General features: G+C 47.4%; 4 protein-coding genes across 5 annotated transcripts; all 4 read left to right on the top strand.

Annotated features, from left to right (window-relative positions):
• The first annotated feature begins 8,662 nt into the window (after positions 1–8,662).
• LOC136502580 (protein ALP1-like) lies at positions 8,663–10,021 on the top strand. Its single transcript, XM_066497833.1, has 3 exons — positions 8,663–9,172; positions 9,266–9,491; positions 9,576–10,021. Exons 1-3 carry the CDS (start codon positions 8,663–8,665, stop codon positions 10,019–10,021), a joined length of 1,182 nt encoding a protein of 393 aa, XP_066353930.1.
• Positions 10,022–10,702: 681 nt separating this feature from the next.
• On the top strand, positions 10,703–11,678 carry LOC136503752 (uncharacterized). Its single transcript, XM_066498733.1, has 2 exons — positions 10,703–11,038; positions 11,118–11,678. Exons 1-2 carry the CDS (start codon positions 10,703–10,705, stop codon positions 11,676–11,678), a joined length of 897 nt encoding a protein of 298 aa, XP_066354830.1.
• Positions 11,679–12,730: 1,052 nt separating this feature from the next.
• LOC136502729 (importin subunit beta-1-like) lies at positions 12,731–17,929 on the top strand. Of its 2 annotated transcripts, none has more exons than XM_066497981.1 (3): positions 12,731–12,917; positions 14,857–17,283; positions 17,390–17,929. In XM_066497981.1, exons 2-3 carry the CDS (start codon positions 14,864–14,866, stop codon positions 17,586–17,588), a joined length of 2,619 nt encoding a protein of 872 aa, XP_066354078.1. In that variant the 5' UTR covers positions 12,731–12,917; positions 14,857–14,863; the 3' UTR covers positions 17,589–17,929. The 2 variants fall into 2 exon arrangements, with proteins under 2 accessions (XP_066354078.1, XP_066354079.1); XM_066497982.1 differs by having other exon boundaries at positions 12,731–12,928.
• On the top strand, positions 17,925–20,579 carry LOC136502731 (osmotin-like protein). Its single transcript, XM_066497983.1, has one exon. It carries the CDS (start codon positions 18,884–18,886, stop codon positions 19,706–19,708), a length of 825 nt encoding a protein of 274 aa, XP_066354080.1. The 5' UTR covers positions 17,925–18,883; the 3' UTR covers positions 19,709–20,579.
• Positions 20,580–23,123: the final 2,544 nt, after the last annotated feature.

The raw sequence follows: 23,123 nt of genomic DNA, 5'->3' as shown, positions 1-23,123 counted from the left end.
CACTATCACCAATTTATCACAACAATTCCTACAAGTTTATATTTTGACAATATTAAGTATCTCAATTTAATTATATAACTCCTAAGAATATCATAAAACTATGTGAATAAAATACATTAGCAGATATGTCATGATTTTAGGAACCTAACAAAATTGGTTTCACAATTTTTGGTCCACTATACAAATTTATATTGAATTTACAATTTTAGCTTAGAAGCTAAATTAGCAAATACTTGGAAAAAAAGAAAAGGGCCGACCTTAACCCAATCCAACCCGATGGCCTAGCGTGGGGTACGGGTGCGTGCGCACCACGATGGCCCAACGCGGGCCAAGGCCGGGACGCCCACGCGCGGTGGCATTCTCGCAAAAGAGACCCTGTTCTTCTACGTAATAGCACAACCCCCCTACATACTATTCTCCTAGTCATCATTTTTGCAAATGGGTCCTCGAATGTTGTCAACTTCACCATGGGGAGGTCCTAGGACTCCCCACGCTCGCCGCCACGATGACCGACGGTAGAGGGCCGCTACGCCACGCTACCAAGGCTCGCTAAGACATGAGTAAGAGGCCAACCTCAATCCATGGCTAAACGCGCATGACTAGGTGGCGGTTAGGGGCTCAGGGATGCAGTACTGCAAGCTACAGCGGCGAGCGACCATTTGCGGCGGCGGCATGGCCGTTCCCCCAAACCTACGCGCTCATGGGAGAGTTAAAGTGGTAGAGAAGCATCAGGAGCCCACTAAGGTTCACGCTACGGTGGCGGTTGAGATGGAGGAGTGACAAGGCAAGCCGGCCACGTGCGCCCACACCTCACGGTGGCGTGCCAAGCGTGGCACCGATGCATCACCGCACCGATGGTGGGCCTCCTAGACAAAGCAACATGAGCGCCAAGTGGAGGGGGTCAATGCAAGTTTAAGGTCTCAAGCAATTGAACTTCTATCGCTCCAATCCTACCTCTCTCCCTAGTTCTAGGTCACGGCAGCGACCAAGGCCCGCGACGAGCAAAATGCCCAATTGACCGTTGATAGCCCATGGCCGAGGGTGGAAGAGATGGAGCGCCAAGTGGGCTTCCGGTGCCCTCTACTGGCGCAAAGAATCGGTTTGTGGAGGACCGGAGCTAAATGAATTGGAGGGCGGAAAAGGCGAGCTTTGGTCGTGCCCTGACGTGGAGAAGCACACGCGCGCGGGTGGAATGCTTAAGACGGACAACCCTTGTCACTGGCTGCGACACGAGCAAGTCCACGCAATGGATGAATAGGAGACTTGGCACGACGCTCTTAACTCGAAGTGACCGAACCTGAGCCGAACTCTCCATGGCGTCAAGCAGGACAAGGCAAGGCAGTGAAGCGTCCCACTGCTTCTACAGTCGGGCCACCGATATGACACGACGACAGGGCTCCAAGGCATAGACTGGCGCAGCAGGTAGAACGAGGGACAGGGTGAGCGCCACGTCAAACAAGCGATGCAGCTGCCACCTCGACAAATCTGAAAGGTCGAGATAGCGGACTAGAGGGGGGTGAATAGTCCTTTCTAAATTTAATTGCACCGACTAACCGAAATAAATGCGGAATTAAAATAATCGGTCTAGCCAAAACTACACCCCTCTATCGAAGTTCACAAGCACATTATAAATATCCCAATTAAGCAACAAGGTGCTGGGCTAGCTAGAGCTCACCTATCCAATTCTAGGAGCAAGGTCACACAAACCTATGCCACTAGTATTTTGCACACCAGGGAGCTCCTACATAATTCTAATAAGCAAAAGCACAAAGCTCCTAAGTTCACTAGCAATGCTCAATAACAAGGCAACCAATGCCAAATTAGAGAGCGCAAATACTTAGCTACATAAACTAAGCAATGTGACTAACAAGGTTACACAAACCAAATTAACCATGCAAGGGAGCTACTTCTATGCTACACAAGCAAGAAGGTAACTAGTGAGCTACACAAGCTAACTAATTACAAGAGCAACTACACATGCACAATGTGTATGAAAGTAATTACAAGCTTATGTAAGAGGATTGTAAACCAATGGAAAGAACAATATTGACACGATGATTTTTCTCCCGAGGTTCACATGCTTGCCAACACACTACGTTCCCATTGAGACAAGCTCCAAGGTTGTCGCCGGTCCTCTTGCTAGTAGTGACCCACAAGTCACACTCTCCCACGTGGAGTGCTTACCACAAGCTCTAGCACTTGACCTGGTAGGACCACTTATCGCCCTTCGCGTCTCGCTCTACTAGAGTTGCTCTTCGCGACTCCCACGGAGTGAGCACAATACCCCTCACAAAGCTCTTCTCTAGAGCACCGCACAAGCTTCTTGCGGGCTTCAACAAAGACCACCACCAAGCCGTCTAGGAGGTGGCAACCTCTAAGAGTAACAAGCACCACTAGCTTGCAAGACGACCACCAAGTGCCACTCGATGCAACCTCACGATGCAATCGCACTAGAATCACTCTCTCACATAATCGGATGATCACTATCATGCATATGTGAGATGGAGGGCTCCTAAGCACTCTCAAGCATGGACACAAAGTCCCCCAAGGTGCTCTATCTCAGCCAAGGCCGAGACCCCTTCTATTTATAGCCCCATGGACTAAAATAGCCGTTACCCCTTCACTGAGCGTTTTTCGAGATGACCAGACGCACCCTGCCAGCGTCCGGTCACGCTACGCCGTCCATGTGTCGCTCTACATTCAACCGGAGCCACCCGATCTCAACGGTAACTTTGCGTGCCAATGGTTAAGTTGTGACCAGACGCAACACAGTGAAGATGATCGGACACCGCTACGCCTAAGTCTGGTCGTTTCCAGAGAGCTCCCCGAGTCTCTGTTTTGCGACCGAACTCATCCGATCACAGGTGACCGAACACAGCCGAGCATTAGGTCCTCGCCGCCTCAACTGTCCGCGCTATGTCATCATACATCACACGTGCCCGGATGCAGGCCCTGCGTGTCTGGTCACTTCTTCATCCAGCGTCCGGTCAAAGACCGACGCTTGCGCGCTCTCTGCTGCCACTAACCGGACACGCCGGTTCTACCGAGGCCAGCGTCTGGTCACTCACAGTGACACTTTCTCGCATTCGTTTCTTCACCGAGTTGATCCTCATCAACTCCAACTTCTTCTCCTTTACAAATGTGCAAACACCACCAAGTGTACACCACCATGTGTATGTGTGTTAGCTTTTTACAAACATTTTCTAAAGGATTAGCCACTCAACTTGCCACACCACTCGATCCTACTGACGATGCAAAGTTATATCACTCGAGTGGCACTAGATGACCGATATGCAAACAAGTTTGCCCCTGTTGATAGTACAACCATCTATCCTAAACTTGGTCATCAACTTCTCTACACACCTACGATCGGTGAAATGAAATGCCCTATGTTATACTTTTGCCCTGCCTATTCCATTTCATCTCCTCCAATGTCGAGGCAACACATGCACCAACACGATCAACAATGATATGATCCACTTCATATCACCATGTGATCATATTAGTTCATCAATCTTGACTTCACTTGCTTTTCACTGTTTCCTTCGTCCATCGGCGCCAAGTCTTGCTCAAGCTTCACCGCCACGCGGTCCATCACTCTAAAGCCTCCAACTTGCCCTTCACGCTTGCAACTTATCCATCAAGCCAAGTCATGTCTTGATCTTCTCCACCTTGATCACATGACTCAATGTTATGTCTCATGTGCAATGAGCTCCTCCATCATCACATGTGTGAGCTTTGCAACATCTTTGAGCTATTTCCACCTTCATGGCATAAGTTGCTCACACACATGTACCTGTAGACTAATCACTTGTGTATCTCACATAAATACAATTAGTCCACCTAGGTTGTCACTCAATTATCAAAACCACACAAGGACCTTTCAAAGTCCCAGCAGCTGGTCATGCGAGCGTGACGTGCACACAGCAGCGAGACCAGGCCATGGCCAGCTAGGGTCGGCCATCGCCCAAGGCAAGGCTGTGCAGCTCCAACCAACGCAAGCTAGCCAGCGGCCGTAGCCTGGTCAAGACGCGAGCTCGACGCTAGTAACGCCCATGCGCGCGATGACCATGGCTCAGGCCGAGTGGCAGCAAACTGCATCGTGCACACATTTTAAAGCTAAACAAAAACAACTAATTATCTCGTCTAAGGTTCAACCACTTATGCTAGTTTAAAGCCAACACTACCCGATTCCTAACGAAATAATCGTTATGATCACAGAGCAGCTAGGGGGAAAGATAAACGAGTGCTAAGGTAAGGTCGTCACTGAAATGTCGGTTCACGAACAGAGAGCCAACGACATGGTTCACAACGTGTTCCAACGTAGTTCGGGCAATTTTTACGAGCTCTATATGACAACTATAGTTGGCCATGCAGCTCGAGCCCGTCGGCCTAGCCTAAGGCCCATTTTTTGGCCCAACCCAAGCATGGCCCGGCCCGGCGGCTAGTGGGCTCGGGCTAGCATGGCCTAGAGGAGCAGGGCGTGCCTAGGCCTTACCCTAGGCACATGGGCCGGCATGGCATGGCCTGCTCTGGAACCGAAGGCCCGCTGGCGACCTGGCCTACCGCCTTCCCGCGCCCCACGCCCCTAGCTCACCTCCCCGGCTCCCCCTAACCTTATCTTATTTCCTCGTATCCCCGGTCGTTGTCCAACTTTCCCTCTTTCCCCAGCCACGAGCAGCATCAGCGTCGCCTCCCTCTCTCCCCTCCCAGGCGTCGATGCGCCTCGCGTATCACCGAGCGTGCCTCCTGGCTCGCCGCCATCACTCCTCCACCTGGCCTGCTGGCCGCGAGCAACATCTGCATCGCTACTCTCGCCTTCGACTCGCATCTCTTCTCTCCCTCGCTCCCTCTCTTCATTTGTCGGCCAGGTGCGGCACCGTAGGCTCCCCTATGTGCGTCGCACTCTCGCTCCTCCCTGCGTCCCACCTGGCTCGCTCCTCCGTCCTTCCTTCTCCACTCTACCGATGAGGCACACCACCATGGGCTCGGGGCTCCTCACCTCCGCTCGCCGGTCGGGATCTAGATCCGATGACCGGCGTGCTGCCCGCCCCCTCTGTGGAGTGCCCCTATGGCCCTACCTCCTCTTGCTGCACGCAGCCGAATCCTCCTCGGTGGCGTCCACCGCCACCTCCCACGGGCTGCCCCTGCCTCCTCCTGCCACGCGCGGGTGCGTGACTGCCTCCTCCAGCCGGATCCACCTCAGGGACGAGCACGCCGATGACCGTCGCCACCTTCCACGGCTGCCCCTGTGTCCCCTCCCTCTCTCTGTGGGCCTCGAGCGGAGTGGCCTCGATCCGGCCTTCTACGCCCTCGATCCGGCCGCTACTTCGTCGGACTCGCCTCCTCCGCCAGCTACTTTGCCGGATCTGGCATCAAGCGACCCCGGGGGGAGCTCGCCGGTGGCCGCCGCCACCTCCACTCCTCGGCTCCAGCTCCTCTCTGTCGCATTTGGTGGGCCTCGGGCCAGCCCGACCTGCTAAAAAGGCCGGGCTCATCGGGCCAGCCCAGCATGAAAATTGGCCTGACAGCCATGCCTGGGCCATCGGCCAGGCACGATGGACTGGTGCGGCACGACCCGGTGGCCCGATGGACCCTTCCGTGCCGTGCCCTGTCGGGCCGTGGCTAGCACAGGCCCGTGCCGTGCCAGACTCGGCCGGCCCGTTGGCCATCTATGGTGACAACCAACACGACTATGACCTACACCATGCCCAAGTGCTCGTCTTGATGCAACCAACTGTACAAAACACATGGATGTATTGATTAATCATTTTTGTTGAATTTTAAATGGCAAAATGGCATTGTCTACAATTCTTTTCCGACTTAGACATAGTAAAGGCTTGGTTAGAACTAACAACATTTAGCGCTTTTGTCGTAATTATTATAGGGTCTAAACCTTGCCGGTTTCAACTAACAATCGTACCATGACCCAGCCCATACTACATACTAACTTGTAGGAACAAAATATTAAAGCACTATTTAAGTATGTTCCACTATATAATTTACTAAAGATAGCACTTTAAACTTAAATCGTTTGTTTACTGACTTAACCGTGAAGAGTGGATTTAATTTTAATTTGATTTCCGAGCTGCCCAAAAATACTAGCTGATATTATTATTCTCCAAAATTAATGTTGCATTTCTATCTACATAACTTGCTCGTCAATTTTACTTAAGCACTATGCTCCGGTTACATTTTATTTTTGTTTATAAAAAATTATCTTTCGTGCCAACGATTAAACTACTTATTCTACCTTTCCTTGCTAAGATTTTCAATAGCATGTTTAGGCATTAAGTAAACTAACTTATAATATTTCTTTTGACTTTTTCTCAATCGCAAAGTGAGTCATATAAATTTTTGTTTATCATCTCATATTAATTTTAAATTCTTAAAACCAGCGAACATGTTTGCTGGTCTCTTTCTAGTCTTAATCCTGATGCTAAGCAAGCTCGTAACACTAGTGACATTATAGTTTCATGTTTTTTTCTACCACGAATCTATGGGTGCGTTCGGATAGAAGAAACGTTTCAGTTTCTGTTGAGAAATACCTGAATCACTTCTAAACGGTCTTTCCAGCGAGTGATTCGGAACCGAAACGTTTCACCATTTCTACATACGCACGGGAGACTGGTTTTCACACAGATTCTCATCTCATTGCTTCATACCTTTTTCTTTTTTTTTTAGTTAATTCTTTTTAGTGCAATAAGTTAAAATGGTTTGTATGTAAGTTGTTCTTCATCCACAAAAAGTTTACAATTTTTTTGAACTTATTTTCATTTATAGTTTTTTGAATTGGAATCCGGTTTACCTGTCAAACGGTTCCATGAAGTAATTTCGATTCATCACAAAAATAATTTTTGAGAGAATTTAAATCCGAAATGTTTGTACGAATAGAGCCCTACAAAACGCACCCAATTATTGAGAATCATCTTCAAATACACCCGTAATGTTATGTACATGTACTCAAGCTTGGTTTATATTAGGAAGGTAGAGTGCTTAAACCGCATCGGGAAACCGACCGCGAAACCAACTTCGGCTGTCAAAACCACCCCCACGGTAGCGTACAAACCCAATAAAAGGCAATAACCAAACCCACACGAAAACCATTTTATTACCAAAAAAAAAAATCGCCCAACCCAATCAGAAAAACCCTCGCCCCCATCACAGCCATCCGTGCTAGATCCAACGGTCACCACCCACCCACGGCACGCGCCCAACCCGCTCCCCACGTCCCACCTCACCAAAGATGCTCTGCTTTTCTTTTCCCCGCATTATTATTTGATTTCCTCGCCTCGCCCTCCCCTCCTCCGCCGCCGCCCGCCTCCACCCCTGCCCTCCCTCCTCCACCCCACGCGCCTGCGCGTCGCCGATCGGGTCCCCGGCCGCGCGCTCCCTCCGACCTTCCGCTGCGGTGGGATGGGATGGCCCTGGGATTTGGATTGTTTGGATGGGAGTCAGCCCAAGGACAGGGACATCCCACCTAAGCATATTCTCCTCAGATTCCTTGACTCCCATCCCACTTTTTTTCACGGACGGGGACGGTCCTTGCTTTCTTCTCGTTCCTTCTCACCTCTCACCGACAGCCTCACTCGGTTCTTTCTCGGAAAAAAGGCACGAGCGGGCGAGAGCTCGGCGGCGGCGCATCCTTCACCGGCGCGGGACGCGGGGCCACAGCGCTTGGCGGCGGCGTGGCACCAGGCGGCGCGTCGGCGGCGCGGCACCGGCCCCCACGGCGGCGGTGCGGCACGGGCCCTCGCAGCGGCGGCGTGGGCTGTGGTCGGCAGCGGCGGCGCAGCCTGTGGTCGGCGGCGGTGGTGCGGCACACGTCCGGCAGCTTCGTCCTCCTTCTCCATTAGCAGATTTGTGATTTGTCCAAGGTATACAAACCCTAACACAATGGATTTGCCCAAGATTTGTGATCTCCATTAGCAGATTTTTTTGTTGCCTCCAGTAGTTCAACAAGTATGATGTGATTTATGCTTGAGACATGTTTGCTTCTGCATATGGTAAAAAATCAGCAAAGTTCAATGGGAATTTTTTTCCCTATGCTGTAGCGCTAGTAAGTAGATGAGTGTTGCTGCATGCCCCTGAGTACATGTATCTGTTTGCGCTGAGCCGCTGAATTCAGTTTGCCTGGATTTGTACTATCGCCATGCAAGGATGTACCCTTTGTCTGACGATGTTCAGTCCAACATTTGTTTATGGATTCAGGCTATTCATTCATTTGTGCTCCTAGCGTCCTGTGGATGCTTAAGAAATATTTGCAATTTTTCTATTTGGTATATAGTTCTGGTAACATCCAAAGAAAAAGTTTTGGTTACAAGTATATGTTACTCATCATATTCAGTATGACATTGAAAAGAAAAAAAATATAACGACAAGTACTAGCAAATTTATCAGTGACAAACAAAACACTCTCTATCAGTTAGCAGACCGAAGTAGTATCCAGGTTAATGTAGTATGCGCTATGCCCACAGATTATTTAACTATTTACCACTTTTTATGTACTGAATGGCAACACATCTGCCAGTCTGCCAAAGTGGCAATGGCTCATTGGTATTGACTCTGGTGTTCCCAGATGTTAAGTTGCCTCATGTTTCTGATCTATGTTTGAGCATGACATGACAATATTGTTTTTCTTTCTTTGATTGTTGCATTGTAGATGGATCAGAGAACCAAGGTTCTAATTTGTTCAGCTGCTGCATATATGTTCTTGTTCATGGTGGCCACGGTTATTCAGTCTAGAAAAAGAAAAAGACGTGCCAGTAGAGTTGGTATTACTTATGCGCCAATCGAGGAAAGGGATAGAATTAGACAAGAATACCTAGACACTTGCATTTGGAAGGATGATACAACTTGTGTAAACATGCTTAGACTTAATAGAGCATGTTTCTATCGATTTTGTAACCTTTTTAGAGATCGAGGGTTGCTTCAAGATACCACTCATATGTGTGTTGAGCAACAGGTGGCTATGTTTCTAAATACAGTAGGGCACAACCTTAGAAATAGGTTAGTTGGAACTAATTATAAAAGGTCAGGAGAAACAGTAAGCCGCTATTTCAACAATGTCCTTCATGCCATTGGAGAGCTACGAACAGAATTTATTAGGCCCCCATCATTGCAAACTCCGTCCAAAATTGCCGGAAACTATCGGTGGGATCCTTATTTTAAGGTGTGAGGTTTATCCCTACCTTTGTTTCACATTTAAATTATGTAACCTTGTGTTGGCCCCTAATTAATTTTTACTTTGATGAACATAAACTAGGATTGTATTGGAGCTATTGATGGTACACACGTAAGAGCATCTGTTCCTAAAGATTTGGAGCATTCGTTTCGTGGTAGAAAGTCCTTTGCAACTCAAAATGTAATGGCAGCCGTAGATTTCGATCTACGTTTTACTTATGTCTTGGCTGGCTGGGAAGGCACAGCACATGATGCTTTAGTTTTGCGAGATGCTTTAGAACGCCCTAATGGCCTTCGTGTTCCACAAGGTAACAAAAAAAATCACTAACTTAATTTCGTTATGCCAATTTTTGATAACTTGAAATGTGATCTCCTTTTCTACAATATGCTAGGCAAATTCTATCTTGTTGATGCCGGTTATGGCGCTAAACCGGGATTCTTGCCTCCTTTCCGTGGAGTTAGGTACCATTTGAATGAGTGGGGGAATAATCCGGTCCAAAACGAGAAGGAGTTATTCAACCTTAGGCACTCGTCTCTTCGTGTGATCGTAGAGCGTGCATTTGGTTTACTTAAGAGGAGATTCAAAATTCTTGATGATGCAACTCCATTCTTCCCTTTCCAAACTCAAGTAGATATTGTTGTAGCTTGCTGCATAGTCCATAATTTTGTCATAACAGATGGGATTGATGAGTTCATCATTCAAGATTCGAATTGGCCAATGCAAACCCATGCTACATCATATACTGGACAAGCAAGTGAGCATGCTGCAACCGTTCAATTTAGACAAACAATTGCGGATCAGATGTGGGTAGACCGTCAAAACCATTATGTAAATTAATATATAGTATCTCTATGTATTTTTATGTATTTAGACAAACAATTATGGATCAGCTGTGCTGATTTTAATTTGTATGGACATATGGCTTGCTGAAATGTATGTACAGCTCGCTGGAATTTGTATGACATATGCCTTGCTGAAATTTATTGGTTGAAACATGCAACTTGAGAAGTGATTTATGTTGAAACATGCAACTTGAGAATTCTGCTTTGTTGCTATTGAGAATTATGCTGAAATTTCTGCAGCCTAATAAGCACTGCTTTGTGTGCTTGTCTGTGTGAATTCTGCTTTGTTGCTATTGAATTGCCTGTACTCAGTTTCAGTGTGTTCTTTGTCCGTCTTTGGTTTTCTTTCAGGTGTTTAGATATACCGTCTCAGCAGCAGTGCATCAAGCCGTTTTTTCTTGATTAGCAGCTGGAACAAGTATTCAGGTGAGCAGGTTCAGAATAATGAAAGGCGCTGTCTCGGCATGTTAGTTGTTCAGCACTTTTGATCTCTAATTCTTGTGAAAGGTCTGTAGTGTTTCAGATTTTCTCTCTAATTTTTGTTTTGGGTGCTGGTTTTCTCTCTTTCTTGTTCGTCAAGTTGGTGCCTGTACCTGTGTTGTTTGTCTGCCAGAAACAATTAATAAATAACTTCTCAAGTGGCATTTGTGTTTCCTGGTTTTGTATATGATAGGTCATGGCAGACCTGAACGAGGAAGTTGGAGGAACAAATGGACATGCTATATGGACAGCACCAGAGACCGCTTTTATGCTGACTCACCTAGCCAATCTGGTGGCTAGTGGCACAAAGACATGTTCTGGCTTTAAGAAAGTCCATTTGAACACTTGTGCTAAAGCTGTCGATGAAAAGTTTAGGACTATGAAGACTGGAGAGCAAGTTAAAAATCATTTGAAGACACAACAAAGGAAGTTTGCAAAGATGACCAAGCTTAGGAAAGTGAGTGCTACTGGTTGGGATGAGGACAACTTCATTATCACTCTTGATGAGGAGCACTACAATGATTATGTTAAGGTATAATTGCAAAAAACTTAACCAGCATGTTAAGTTCTAATTGTTTGCTTCTAACTAAACTTCCATTTATCCATTGTAGGATCACAAGGCTGATGCTGAATTCTTGAACAGGCGCCTTCCAAACTATGGTGAGATGCGGACAATCTTTGGAAATAGTATGGCAACAGGAAAATTTGCCAAGGACTCAAATTCTGCATTAGGTACTGAAGAAGCTAACACTGAAAATGAAGACCTGAATGCAAATACTGTGAGTGAGTTGAATGCAAATGGTGAGAGTGAGGCCACTCCCTCTCCTTCTAATCAAGGGGCTACCTCATCAGCAAGCAAGCCAAAGAAAGCTAGGATTGGTGGGGATGAAGAGGATGGGCTGATTGCTGTAATCAGTCGTGTTGGTGATAGACTTGCTGAAGCTATAGAGAAGGCCTGTGCTGCACCCCCACCACAGCCCACCAATGATTTACCAGATGATCTATTCAACATGTTGATTAACCTTCCAGGTTTTGATGCCGCCCAGTTAAATCTGTACTACCAGTATTTGGTGGCCAACAAAGACATGGGACGCGCATTCTACAACCTTCCTTTTGACCACAAGTTGATGTGGGTGGCTATGTTTGTCTTAGAGAGGTTTCCAGGACAGTGAAATAGGGGCTTCAATGGTTCTTTTGCTTGCAAGGTTCTCAGGACAGTGAAATAGGGAATTCAATGCTTCTTTTGCTTGCACCACATGAGACAATCAGTTGTGGTTAACTAATTCAAAGGCTCGAACTATATATTGTGACTAGCCTTGAATTTACTATCATGTGTTTGTATATTATGTGGTAGGTTAAAACTTATACTGTTTGTAAGGCTTAGAACTGTTATGTATAAGCCTTAAACTTCTATTGTGTCCAAGAATTTGCCATGACCTGTAGTCTTGGCACTTGCTAATATATGTGAGTTAAGACCTTTATGGCAAACTGTGTACTTGAATGTTACATATGCATTTATCTTTTTTAGATATATTTGTGGTGATTTTAGATGGCAATGTCTTTTTTTAGATATATCTGTGCTGATTTCGGAATGCAATAGCAATGGTAAGCCATTCTATTTATTAACAGTATGTCCTCAATATAAAAGGTGGTAAGTATAGCTACATTATGAAGGGGGTGATCATATGGAGATATTCTATCTCCGTCCCTTCATCCAAACATGAGACAGGATCACTCCGTCTCACTTTATCCTCCCAACCAAACAGAAAACAGGGATCATCCCATTCCACTGACCAAACAGAAATAGGAACCATCCTATTCCAGAAAACAGAGTCAGGACCATCCCATTCCATTTCGCCTCTCAACCAAACGCTACCTTATATATATATGTACTCAAGCTTGGTTTATATTAGGAAGGTAGAGTGCTTAAACCGCATCGGGAAACCGACCGCGAAACCAACTTCGGCTGTCAAAACCACCCCCACGGTAGCGTACAAACCCAATAAAAGGCAATAACCAAACCCACACGAAAACCATTTTATTACCAAAAAAAAAAATCGCCCAACCCAATCAGAAAAACCCTCGCCCCCATCACAGCCATCCGTGCCAGATCCAACGGTCACCACCCACCCACGGCACGCGCCCAACCCGCTCCCCACGTCCCACCTCACCAAAGATGCTCTGCTTTTCTTTTCCCCGCATTATTATTTGATTTCCTCGCCTCGCCCTCCCCTCCTCCGCCGCCGCCCGCCTCCACCCCTGCCCTCCCTCCTCCACCCCACGCGCCTGCGCGTCGCCGATCGGGTCCCCGGCCGCGCGCTCCCTCCGACCTTCCGCTGCGGTAGACTGAGGCCTCCCTCTCCTCCGCTCAGGCCGTACGCCGCGGGGGTCGCGACTCCGCGTCCAGCAACGTAAGTGGCAGGTCAAAACCCTAGTCTCTCTCTCCCCAGTTGGATCTAGGGGGCCGGTCAGGTCTTGATCCGCTCCCGGATCTCCGGCCCGATCTGTGCTACCTGTTTGCGTGTGGTTTCGGTTGTCTCGATCCGTCAGTTCGTCGGCGGCTCGGTGCGGGTGCTCGCTCGTGTCTTCGCTGTGCGTGATTGGTTCCCGCCTGGGTTGCTAGATCTGAGTCAGTTTTTGTGGTTAGAGTTGGACGGCCGGGCGATTTCTGCGCGTGTGGAGTTAGATTCGTCTGTGGAATAGTAATCGTGGCGTAGACGAAGAGAATTGAGCTGTGTTAGGCGTTGATGAATCTGATGCGCACTCACTTTGTATAGTTGGTTGTCTCTAGTGAATCCGTCGCATGAACTGCAACGTTCTATTCCTAGCACTCACTTTGTGTAGTTGATAGTTTCTAGTGAATCTATCTATCGCATGAACTTCCACGTGCTATTCCTAGCACTCACTTTGTATAGTTGGTTGTTTCCTAGTACACTCGTTCGTTTACTTGTGGTAGCGCCACCTGCTAAATTCTGAAAAGGGAGCAATTATGTCGTATATAGTACCGCCCATATTGACTGTAATCTTGGTATAGTTTCTGTTAAGCAGTAATTAGCACTCACTTTGTATAGTTGGTTGTTTATAGTGAATCTGTCGCATGAACTTCCACGTGCTATTTCTACAGTTTTCTTTGCAGTTCCTGTGTATAGCTTAGCTCCTTCCGAGTAGCCTTGTTCGGTTACCGAGTACTCTTGTTCCGTTACTTGTGGTAGTGCCACCTGCTAAATTCTGAAAAGGGAGCAATTATGTCGTATATAGTACCTACCATATTGATTGTAGTCTTGGTATAGTTTCTGTTAAGCAGTAATTTCTACAGCTGGCCAATTTTACTGCAACCATTTAGTTTTGTAAGGCTACACACGTTAGCTTACTTGCTTGGAGAACTCTAGCGTTGTATTCCTAGCACTCACTTTGTATAATTGATTGTTTCTAGTGAATCTGTCACATGAACTTCCGCGTGCTATTCCTACCGTTTTTGTTGCAGTTCCTGTGTATAACTTAGCTCCTTCACAGTACTCTTGTTCGGTTTCAGAGTACTCCTGTTCGGTTACTTGTGGTAGTGCCACCTGCTAAATTCTGAAAAGGGAGCAATTATGTCCTATAGTACCTCCCATATTGATTGTAGTATCGGTATAGTGTCTGTTAAGTAGTAATTTCTACAGCTGGCCAATTTTACTGCAACCATTTAGCTTTTTAAGGCTACATACGTTTGCTTGCTTGCTTGGAGAACTCTAGCTTCGTTGGTTTATAGTTTGCAGTGTTAGATTGTAGGCCACGAAACACAGTCTAGCAATCTGAATGTCAGTTCTTGTTTATTGGGGCGAGCTGAATAAGATTCCTGCCAAAGAGTATTAGGTTCTGAACTTGTTATACTGCTAATTTGTCTATGATCACTCGTTTGACAATAAGGGGTTACATGTGCACCGATGACTAGTACTGGATCATTGTTGTTCATATGGCATCTTGATTCCTTTACCGGACTAGTATAAGAATCTATCGTGCTTTCCTGACATGATATTCTTTCTCCAATTTGTGTGGGTATGCTTACTAATGAATTACCATATTTCGTGGCTACAACAATACAGAGCATGCTAATTTTGTTCCTCTGCTTTTACTGTTTAGCATTGATATGCCTGGCAATAATGACTCTGTATGTTTGTCTAACTTTACATGATATAACAATTTGGTGCAATATGTCTTGTTTGGCTTTACATGGGGCAGTTTGGTGTTTGTTGGGCTTTACAAGCAGCACTTTTGTTGTTGTCTAATTTATATTGGATACCCTTTGCTGATGCATATGGTTTTGTGCCACAAATTTATTCTGATTCCTCCCTGTTTTGGCATTCACAGAGTCAATATGCCACTCGACGTTACTCAAGTTCTCTTAAGTGCGCAATCTGCTGATGGCGCAATTAGGAAACATGCTGAAGAAAGCCTCAAGCAATTCCAGGAGCAGAACCTCCCTGGATTCTTGCTCTCCCTTTCAAGCGAGTTGGCCAATGAAGAGAAACCTGAGGAGAGCCGCAGGTTAGCTGGCTTGATTCTTAAGAATGCACTGGATGCAAAGGAGCAGCACAGGAAGAATGAGCTTTTCCAGAGATGGCTGGCACTGGATGCTGGTGCCAAGGCACAAATTAAAGGATTGTTGCTGCAAACTCTCACATCTCCTGTTGCAAGTGCCAGGTCCACTGCTTCCCAAGTTATTGCCAAGGTTGCTGGCATTGAGATTCCGCAGAAGCAATGGCCAGAGCTTATAGGATCATTGCTCGCAAATATACATCAGGTCCAGCCAAATGTCAAGCAAGCAACTCTTGAAACACTTGGCTATTTATGTGAGGAAGTTTCTCCAGATGCTGTTGACCAAGACCAAGTCAATAAAATACTTACAGCTGTTGTTCAGGGTATGAATGCTTCTGAGGCAAACTCTGATGTGAGGCTTGCAGCTACACGGGCATTGTATAATGCTTTGGGCTTTGCTCAGGTTAACTTCTCGAATGACATGGAGCGTGACTATATCATGAGAGTAGTTTGTGAAGCGACTCAGTCTCCGGAGATGAAGATAAGGCAGGCTGCCTTTGAGTGTTTGGTGGCTATATCGTCTACTTATTATGATAAGCTGGCAACATACATGCAGGATATATTTAATATAACTGCAAAAGCTGTGAGGGGAGATGAGGAGTCAGTTGCACTCCAGGCTATTGAGTTCTGGAGTTCCATTTGTGATGAGGAAATTGACATTCTGGATGAGTACAGCAGTGAATTTACAGCTGATTCTGATGTTCCGTGCTACTACTTTATCAAGCAGGCTCTTCCTGCCTTGGTGCCGATGTTGTTGGAAACTCTCCTCAAGCAAGAGGAAGACCAAGATTTGGATGAAGGTGCTTGGAATCTTGCAATGGCTGGGGGAACTTGTTTGGGCCTGGTGGCAAGGACTGTTGGTGATGACATTGTTCCTCTTGTAATGCCTTTTGTGGAGGAGAACATAACCAAGTCTGAGTGGAGACAGAGAGAGGCTGCAACATATGCCTTTGGATCTATCTTGGAGGGGCCATCAGCTGATAAACTGGCTCCTCTTGTTAATGTTGCGTTGGGCTTCATGCTGTCGGCGCTGATGAAGGATCCCAGTAACCATGTAAAGGACACAACTGCTTGGACACTTGGGAGAATCTTTGAGTTCCTTCATGGTTCAGCACTTGAAACTCCTCCTATCATCACGGCCGAGAATTGTCAGCAAATACTTACTGTGCTGCTTCACAGCATGAAGGATGTCCCAAATGTGGCTGAAAAGGCATGTGGGGCCCTCTATTTCCTTGCACAAGGTTATGTGGATGCTGGATCTGCATCACCATTATCCCCTTTCTTTCAAGATATTGTTCAGAACCTTCTTATGGTCACTCACAGGGAGGATGCTGGAGAATCTCGGCTGCGAACAGCAGCATATGAGACCCTAAATGAAGTTGTCAGGTGCTCCACTGAGGTGACGGCCCCTATTGTTATGCAGTTAGTACCTGTGATCATGGTGGAGCTCCATCAGACACTTGAAGCCGAAAAGCTGTCAACTGATGAGAGGGAGAAGAGGAGCGAACTGCAGGGCCTCCTTTGTGGTTGCTTGCAGGTCATTATCCAAAAGTTGGGAGGGATGGAGTCAACTAAGTACTCTTTCTTGCAGTATGCTGATCAGATGATGGATCTGTTTTTGAGAGTTTTTGCATGTCGAAATGCCACAGTGCACGAGGAGGCTATGCTTGCTATTGGTGCATTGGCATATGCAGCTGGTCCAAACTTTGCAAAGTACATGGCACAGTTTTATCAGTATTTGGAGATGGGACTTCAGAACTTTGAGGAGTATCAGGTGTGTGCCATTACTGTGGGCGTTGTTGGTGATCTCTGCAGAGCACTGGAAGACAAAATTTTACCCTTCTGTGATGGCATCATGACCCAGCTTCTGAAGGACCTGTCCAGTAACCAGCTGCACAGATCTGTGAAACCACCGATATTTTCGTGCTTTGGTGATATTGCACTGGCAATTGGGGAGAACTTCGAGAAGTATTTGATCTATGCGATGCCTATGCTGCAAAGTGCTGCTGATTTGTCGGCCCATACCACCGCAACTGATGATGAGATGCTCGACTACACCAACCTGCTAAGGAATGGAATCTTGGAAGCCTACTCTGGTATCCTGCAAGGATTTAAGAGTTCACCCAAGACACAACTACTGATGCCATATGCTCCACATATTATTCAGTTCCTTGATGCTCTGTACAATGGAAAGGATATGTACGTCAAAACTTCACACTCTGATTCTTTACCTTTGCTGCCTAACTTATACGAGTCATCTGTTTTTGTTGACCTAATGCTTTATGATGTTATACCTCTTTTGCAGGGATGACACTGTGATGAAGACTGCAATAGGTGTCTTGGGAGATCTGGCCGACACATTGGGTGTCCATGCTGGCCCGTTGATCAATCAATCCACCTCAAGCCTGGCATTTTTAGAGGAATGCTTGGCATCAGATGATCCTTTGGTGAAAGAATCTGCCGAGTGGGCGAGGATAGCAATCAGCCGTGCAGTTTCGGGTTGATGCCACACTGAGTCTCGAGTCTGCACTTGCATCCATCCGCATGTCATCTTGTCTGGGTCGTTGATTGCATCATGTCCAGACCTGCTCTTCGGAGAAGTCCAACATCTTTACAGCAGAGTCGGAGGGTCCTCACTAACTCATGCATCCAGTACATGTGTCAACCCGTGCTTCCCGCTTCTGCGAGAAAAGAGGGTTCAAGTTGGCCGCCTGCTAACTTTTGCTAAAGGCATCTGCAACCTTCATTTCTTATTGGAGGTGAGATGAGCTTCTATTGTTGCATGACATGCTGACAGTTTCCTCGGCATGGCATGCCTAAGAACTGTGGCCTATCCCCCCCCCCCCCCCCCCCCCCCCCCCCCCGCATTCATCCCATGCATCGAACTCTGGTTGGACAAAAGGCCCAGTTGCTTGCTGCTGCGAGCGGGCTTGAACGCATTGTCACAGGATTATTTTTGTATCGATTAGGGTGGCCAAGTCCATTTATATCAGACATACCCCTCCCTGCTGGTAGTAGGCTGTTAATTTCCTAGCATTCTTTTCCCTTTATCCACTTGCATTGTCTTTGCATTTGATTCATGGTCGGTATATTTTGGGGCAAAACTTGTGTCCTGTCCGGTCTGCTACCGCGTTGTACAAGTCAAGCCTGTGCGTGCATTGGTTTATTTCTGGGTGTTATCGTAGCAGCGGGTGTTTGTCCTTTTTCACACCTGTTTTTGGTAATCTACACACGTGCTGCTCAATTTCGGTTTATCAGGAGCTGGGCGGGTGAAGAAACAAAGAGTTATGTAGGTCTTTGAAGTGGTTTTTGCAGGAGGCAAATTGAGTTGGGTGTGGTTTATGAATTGTACTATGGTGTGGAGATCTGCTTCCTGCTACCAACATATCATATCATTTGTTGAGCATATGAGAATACCTGTGATTGGTCTTTCGTTTTACGCGCTCAGCTTGCTAACCTCATTGCAGACTGCAGATTTGAGCATAAGCACAAGCTGTACGTGAAGAGTGAGCTCTTTCTTTTCTCAACTTTATCTAAACATGGAATCGAATCAAGCAAACTTGTGAACACACCTTCAGTTCAGCAAATTGTAAAGAAGCAATCTTGTTCTCTTGCTTTTACTTTTGTCCAATGTCCTCGCTCCTCAAGTTGTCTGCTGCTATGCACCTCTTCTTTCCCCCCTTTTTGATTAAATAAAACGATTGTCGATCCTAGCTCTTGTAGGAGTATATTGAAAACCATAGCCGTTAATCTACTAGTACTAGCATTGAAGGTCTTTTTCTCCAATTTGACCCTTCTCATGGACGTCGTCACATCACTAAGCTCGCCTATAAAAGCCAGGCAGACCTGTCTGATGTTTTGCCATTGTGTCACAAACTCACGCCTAACAACACGATCAGCTATAGCGAGCTCACAGCTCTGTCAAGGACTGAAGGTGAAGGCCATGGCCAGAACCCTGGTCCTCGTCGCTGTTCTCCTCGCCGCCAGCGCCGGCGCCACGACGGCGACCACGCTGACCATCCACAACCTCTGCCCGCACCCGGTGTGGCCGCTGGTGACCCCGAACTCGGGCCTCCCTTCCATCTCCGACAACACCGAGCGCCTCGACCCCAACGCGCTGCTCTCCCTCACCTTCCCACCCACCTTCTGGGCCGGCCGCGTCGCAGCGCGCACGGGCTGCGACGCCGCCGCGTCGGGATGCTGGACGGGCGCCGCGCCGCCCGCCACCGTCGTGCAGGTCACCGTCCACGACGGCGGGAGCCTGGACCAGGCCACCTACAGCGTGAGCCTCGTCGACGGCTTCAACGTGCCCATGGTGGTCAGCCCGCAGGCGATCGCCGGCGGGGGGCAGTGCCCGGCGCTGGGTTGCCCCGTCGATCTCAACTGCGACTGCCCTCCTCCGCAGCGCGCCGCCGAGGGTGTGGCGTGCCGTGGCCCACCGGAGTACTTCAAGAACCGGTGCCCGCTCACCCGGACCACGCCCACCGACGTCGAGCCCGTCCCGCAGAGCTGCCGCGCCCCCGGGGAGCTCAAGGTCGTCTTCTGTCAGGCGACCATTGTCACGGGCGACGCTGCCGCCGCAGAAGGCGAGATGGTCATCCGCTCTGTCGTCGCCGACAGCTAGACTGATCGATCGAGCCGTCCAGAGCTCCATTGGCCTCCTCGCTTCGTTGAATCGTAGTCATGATTTCTTTTGCTACATGTGTTTGTGTTTAGTAGGGCGTTTAGCATTGGCGCGTGTACTCCGGTGGTTTTTGGAAATCAGCACTGCAGCAAAATAATAATGCCAGTTCTAAACCTCAATCTCAAATCTATATGTTGTCTTTACCCAATTTCGGATACTTAGAGAAACTACATCATGCTCGCATCATGTTTTGCTACACTACATGGTCCATCAGCACCACAAATTCTAGTGATATTTTGATGTTCTATAATAATTCATAAAAAGAAAGGTTGACTATCGTATCTAAGTTTTTCTTGTGATACTTTGATGTCCTATAAAAATAACGTTTTAGCTTATCGACGTTTTTTGTTGGTGATATGACCATTGGAGATGCATGGAAACAAATTTATGTGCTTAAATGGCCAATTTATGTGCTTATGGACAAACTCGCTTGCATCGTTGATAAAAAATAAGCTACATAGAATTGGTCTATTTGTGATCTAATAGATAAATCCTCTTGCAGATGACAAAGTTCCTGGATCCCAAACCCAGTTGTCATGATAAACCTCGGCTGGGCAAAGTTCAGATTTGCTAAACCGTCATTATTCAAAATCCACAAGGCACGCGTGAGGTGCATCTGAATGTGATTGAGGACGATAAAAACGCTTACGGCCGTACCGTAGTAGCTTTTGGCATATATACCTTGCTTCTACCGAGAAAAAGCGTTAAAGCGAAAGTTGCGGATATCAAAGGCCTGATCCTGATGTCGGATCATAATTGTCTTATCAACTTTTGACAAAGCCGAGTTGTGTCAAAGACCAAAGACTATATGATAGTATGATCATGATATATGAAGATTCATCTTTTTTTTACCCCTCGAGAATATGCGAAGGTCTATCTTTTTTTTGTGAAAACAATAATTTGGATCCGATGAACGGATGGAGCGGATCTGATTAATCTTCCGAAAACTCCAGATGGTTTTGCACATCAACAATTTTGTTCACAATTGCTAGATATCAAGGGCAACATATCATGTGCAAACCAACCAATCTGTACAAACTTAGAAACTATCAATTAGGACCACTGGATGCTGATCGGGTGAGGGGGCTTAAGCGCAAAAAAATCCTATCTCTCACCCCATTTATTGAATCAGCATCTAGTGGTCCTGATTGGTAGTTTCCAAGTTTACGCAGGTTGGTTGATTTGCACCTGATACGTCGTCGCCAGATATCAATATGCCAAAACTACTTAGGGGCTGCTTGGTACCCGTCGAGGCCTGGCCTCACCTTGCCTGTTGCGCTCGGGTTGTGATAATCATGTTGCATTGAGTTTAAGTTTTTACGGCATATTCACTCCTCTCTAGACATAGGCTCCGTTCGCTTCGCTGAAAAAAGCCAAAATACTATTCCGGCTGATTTGTTGTGAGAGAAAAATATTGTTCTGGTTGAAAAAATAAGCTGAAAAGTACGGATTATAAGAGAAGCGAACATGACCATAGCCTGGTCCTTTCCCAAACCCATGGGCTGATCAGGTTTGAGGCTTTTACATGTATGTCATTAAAAAAGTTTGTAATTACACACAAGCCATTAAAAAAAATTGATCGCACACGAGTGCCATCGTTCTGAACTTCCTTGCTCTCCGAGCCATTCCGTCGGTGTTCTGTTCGTTTTTCACCGTTATATGTGGGCTCGGTCAGTATAAAGATCCAAAATACCCCCTCTCATCCCTATCCTCTCTCTCTCAAACTCTCTCTCTTCTCGCGCGCACGGCGGCAGGCGAAGGAAGCGGCCGCGCTAGCAGGGCGGCATGGCTCGCTCGCGCGCGCGGTGGCGGCGATGGAAGCGGCCACGGCGGGGCGCGAAGCACGGAGTTGGAGCGGCGCGGTGAGGAGGGAGAGGAGGGGGGCGCGCGGTGTTTCATGCGGGTGTCAACAGTAGGCTGACCCGGTGGGCGCGGCCTTGGCGGGGTGGAGTAACGTGGTTCCACGCAGTACGGGCGCGCTCGCGCACAGGCCGGGTCAGAGCGCGGCGGGCACGGGGGGGGGCAGCGCGGGGAGCGAGGTGGAGACGTGCGCGGGCGCCGTGGAGCTGCGGTGTGCCGGGGAGGGACCATGGGCTTGCGCGCTCTTGCGGTGTGCCATGGCGGCGCGGGGCATCGGCGGCAGAGCATGGGCACCTCGGGGTGGCTACGGGGCACGGCGGCCGGCTAAGCAAGCTGGGAGGGAGAGCGGCATAGGCGCGCGAGAGGAAGGCGAGGAGCCGCGCATGGCTCGGGCGTGCCTGCACGTGCGATGCCGGGTAGCGGCGTCGGCGGCTGGTCATGGCGGGCGCTGCAGTTGCTGTGGGCACGGGAGGCACGCCTGCACCTCGCCCGGGCGTGAAGCGCGCGGCGGCAGAGCGCGGCGGGCACGCCCACGGCCGCGAGCTCAGGAATCGAGATCTAGAACTTTTTCTAGGCTTGCTTATGGGTTGGGCCGTTGCATGATGAGGATGCGTGACATGTCGCTAGGCCGGAGCAAAAGGGAACCTCTAGTGAATCCACGCAAGTCCTCCCATGTCACGAGCACCATTGGCAACCCGGTCCACTTGACGAGCACTTGTTGAACAGACGTATATCACCACGAGCAGAGACACGCTTCCCAAGAATTTGGAGTAAATCAATGTCAAGAAGAGAAGGGGAGACCTGACCTGGTACACAGGGTGTATCACTGAGGCGTCTGGAAGTTCGATTTACAGGCGACAACTCCAACTCTGGGATTACATTGAAGGGACCAAAGTACTATCTATAGGTGCATTATTCTTGGTTATCATGTCTAAAGTTTGACAAAATATATAGATACAAATATTAATATTTATGACATTAAATAATTATAGTATAAAAATATATTTCATGACAAATCTAATGATATTTATTTAATATTATAAATATTGATATTTTATATATACAGTTGGCTAAACTTAAGATACTTACTTGGTACTATGCTAAAATTGCATTCTTTTATGAATGGAGAGTAACTGAAACTGAGCTTGTGGAAAGTCAGTTGAAACCAGTTGAAATTAATTGTCATGCAGGGCGCCGAAAAAATCTACCTACCTATTGTAGGTTCTTACTAGTTGCAATAGGATTATTTATTTCTAAAAAAACAGTTGAAACAGCCATCAGCGCTAGGTGTGAAAAAAGTCTAGGTACAATTTTTTTAAGAAAAAACAGTAGAAAGTAGTCGAAAACTAGTCAACATTCAGCGCGCTAAAAAGCCGAGTTGAAACTAGTCGTCAGAGTGCGGGTTGCCACTAGTTATAATTGGCATATTGTTTTTGAAAAAGTCGTCGAAACCAGTTCAAAGAAGTATTCACCGCACGGGGGACGGGTTGCACCA

The sequence above is a fragment of the Miscanthus floridulus genome, chromosome 14 (assembly GCF_019320115.1).
Source record: "Miscanthus floridulus cultivar M001 chromosome 14, ASM1932011v1, whole genome shotgun sequence".
NCBI classification, from domain to species: Eukaryota; Viridiplantae; Streptophyta; class Magnoliopsida; order Poales; family Poaceae; genus Miscanthus; species Miscanthus floridulus.
This window is presented reverse-complemented; position numbering and strand designations above follow the sequence as displayed.

Excerpts from the sequence above, each read along its gene's own strand:
- LOC136502580 (XM_066497833.1), top strand. The coding sequence starts at position 8,663 with ATGGATCAGAGAACCAAGGTTCTAATTTGTTCAGCTGCTGCATATATG. Across the intron at positions 9,173-9,265 it reads GGTGGGATCCTTATTTTAAG|GATTGTATTGGAGCTATTGA; the intron begins GTGTGAGGTTTA and ends AACATAAACTAG. Across the intron at positions 9,492-9,575 it reads TGGCCTTCGTGTTCCACAAG|GCAAATTCTATCTTGTTGAT; the intron begins GTAACAAAAAAA and ends ACAATATGCTAG.
- LOC136503752 (XM_066498733.1), top strand. The coding sequence starts at position 10,703 with ATGGCAGACCTGAACGAGGAAGTTGGAGGAACAAATGGACATGCTATA. Across the intron at positions 11,039-11,117 it reads ACTACAATGATTATGTTAAG|GATCACAAGGCTGATGCTGA; the intron begins GTATAATTGCAA and ends TATCCATTGTAG.
- LOC136502729 (XM_066497981.1), top strand. The coding sequence starts at position 14,864 with ATGCCACTCGACGTTACTCAAGTTCTCTTAAGTGCGCAATCTGCTGAT. Across the intron at positions 17,284-17,389 it reads CTGTACAATGGAAAGGATAT|GGATGACACTGTGATGAAGA; the intron begins GTACGTCAAAAC and ends CCTCTTTTGCAG.
- LOC136502731 (XM_066497983.1), top strand. The coding sequence starts at position 18,884 with ATGGACGTCGTCACATCACTAAGCTCGCCTATAAAAGCCAGGCAGACC.